We start from the raw sequence: 2,500 nt of genomic DNA, 5'->3' as shown, positions 1-2,500 counted from the left end.
GAGTGTCAGGAGAGGACGAGAGAGGGAGGGAGGAGGGAGAGAGAGAGAGAGAGAGAGAGAGAGAGAGAGAGAGAGAGAGAGAGAGAGAGAGAGAGAGAGAGAGAGAGAGAGAGAGAGAGAGAGAGAGAGAGAGAGAGAGAGAGAGAGAGAGAAAGATGGAATGAGAGAGAGAGAGAGAGAGAGAGAGAGAGAGAGAGAGAGAGAGAGAGAGAGAGAGAGAGAGAGAGAGAGAGAGAGAGAGAGAGAGAGCGGACATAGAAGTGGCGACCGAAGGAGCAGTAAATGGGATAGCGACCGCGTGGTTCTAGGACCTCCACCACGCCGGTCTGGTCAAGGTCTGTACGGTTTCCTATGCTCATTCTTGAACTTTCCATCTCCAGAAAACACACAAAATTAGAGAGAAATACAATCAATTCTTGGGTTTTATGCATTAATCCACCAAACAACACGAATAAACTATTTTCCAATTAAGTAACAAGGTTATTATAGAATGAAAGAAAGTAAGAAAAAAATCTACCTGTCACCCTGTATGATTTTCACGTCACAACCTGATTCTACTTCGAAACAATTTGAATTCTCGAAGCTTCCATCTAATAGGACCAAGTATCACCTAAACATATAACAAAGCCATGAATACACCATATATGAATAAAACAGGAACACAAAGAATCCCGTAAGACCTTGAAACGCCATCAGAAAGCCCGGGTGTCGGAGAGCAGACAACGACCCACGTGGTATCAGAAGAAATGGCGCCAAGACCGAGGTGCAGTTAGCCAAAAAGCTTCTTGAATGAGTGAGATGAATTCTAACTGTCTTTTTTTAAAACAGAACTGGCTTCTCCATTTTGAATATGAATGACGTTAGGAGACGAAGTCCGTGTTTTTCTTTTAAGCTGGGTGTGTCTGCGCAATTTTATACTTATGTAGGTCGGGGAGGACAAACGTTATCAAGGTGATAAAGATCATGTTATACATTTTATGTAAAATAGTTCAAGTCGTTGCATCCGTATCTTATCAGTGCAGCTGCCTTGGCCGTACGGCAAGTCAGGCAAGGGAGTGAGCTCTCTCTATTACAAGTTCACTTAGAACGCATTTTAGCAGACTAAGCACTTTCGAGTGCTGAGTAGCGCGTTTTCAATATGCACATTTCGGATAAATCATGATAGTTCTCTTGTAACCGGGCAATACTTTTGAGTGGAACGGGACCTCGCTAAGTAACAAGAACATCAGAAGTACAGCTTCAAAACTAGTATTTTTCGTAAACCTATAACGGTTGGTTTTAGTTTGGCTGTGTTCTTGCTCTTTATGTGGAGTACATAAGTTATTTACATCTCCGTCACATATGCCGTACCCTTATATTAAAGTAGAGAGTACGAAACAAAAAAGGCCTACACGGCGTGCACACATGAGAGCGTTTAGCCTTTGTTCCTACTCTTCCATGTCCTTAGGCACAACGTTTGACCATCTGTCTCGTTTCCTGTGACCCATTTTAATGCTAGCACATACTGCTAATGTAACTAAGATCTCAGGCCAATATATAGTTCATTAACATACTAGCTTAAAATAATGTTCTTGTTTTCACGGTCACGACTGTGAAGCCGCGAAAAAAGGAACAGGAACGCGATAACAATGACAACTCGGAACCGGCATCGTGAACAGCTGATGTGCTCGCTGTCCCTTGCCCGTGTCCCATCGCGTGCACAGAGACTTTGTCCCGAATACGCTCAAAGAAAACTTACGTGTCATCTGATGTAATTCTCTCTCTTTTTAAAAAGTGTTACGGCGAACTGTAAGAAAAAGGAAACTGTTATCTTTTTTCGTATGTGATGGATTAATTGCTTTGCCGTGAAGATGCTGCAGTGGTTGAGTTTAGTGAATGAACAAACTATTTCCTGCAATCAGGCACAAACTCAGTCACGAATTGAGCGGGAATTTCAAACGCGCCAATCAGGGCTGCGGAACCTTGAGTTGTCAACGCGGAAATTAGTTTTAGCGGTAATGTTTGTTTATGGTAAGTACACTCAGCTCACTGTCTGTAACTTATTCAGCTTATGCATTTTTATATACTAGATAATGTCAGTGATTATCAACCATTAAGAATATGTCATACGCTTGAAAATAAACATTTACTGAAATAAAAAGCTTCGTCCGGCTCTACGAGCCTATGCGGCAGAGCGCATAGCCAATCACAGCGCGTATTCCGGAAAGGGGGTGGAGCCAAGGCCGGTTGACAGAACTCCCTTCTCGTGACGATTCAGTTGGCGCTCTCCCACCCCACTGGAAACATATATCTACGAAGCTCATCGCACCTGAAACGTGGTGGATGTTACTGTGAAGTGATTGAAGGTGGCGTGAGTTAAAGTGTTAGATAAGATCCATACTGGTCTACCATGCCAGCCAGTAGCTTGTTTGAAATGGAGCGGCCAACACCGACTCCGAGCTCCACCTCCGCAATGGACGAACAAAGGGCGCTGCAGTTGGCCCTTGAACTATCGCTACTC

At 43.6% G+C, this 2,500-nt stretch overlaps 2 protein-coding genes across 3 annotated transcripts in view; both read left to right on the top strand.

Moving 5' to 3' along the window:
- Window positions 1-2,500, top strand: part of LOC113819860 (sodium/mannose cotransporter SLC5A10) — a 379,451-nt gene that overhangs the window by 60,352 nt on the left and 316,599 nt on the right. The window lies entirely within an intron of this gene.
- LOC113806329 (RNA-binding protein MEX3B) overlaps window positions 2,262-2,500 on the top strand; it is a gene marked incomplete in the record, with an annotated part of 110,006 nt that continues 109,767 nt past the window's right edge. Inside the window, 1 exon segment of the mRNA XM_070145515.1 lies at window positions 2,262-2,500. This exon segment is cut by the window's right edge and continues 159 nt beyond it. Coding sequence (XP_070001616.1) covers window positions 2,390-2,500 — 111 coding nt within the window.

This window comes from Penaeus vannamei, chromosome 3 (assembly GCF_042767895.1).
Source record: "Penaeus vannamei isolate JL-2024 chromosome 3, ASM4276789v1, whole genome shotgun sequence".
NCBI classification, from domain to species: Eukaryota; Metazoa; Arthropoda; class Malacostraca; order Decapoda; family Penaeidae; genus Penaeus; species Penaeus vannamei.
The sequence above is the reverse complement of the archived record's forward strand: the minus strand, read 5'-3'. Positions and strand labels throughout refer to the sequence as shown.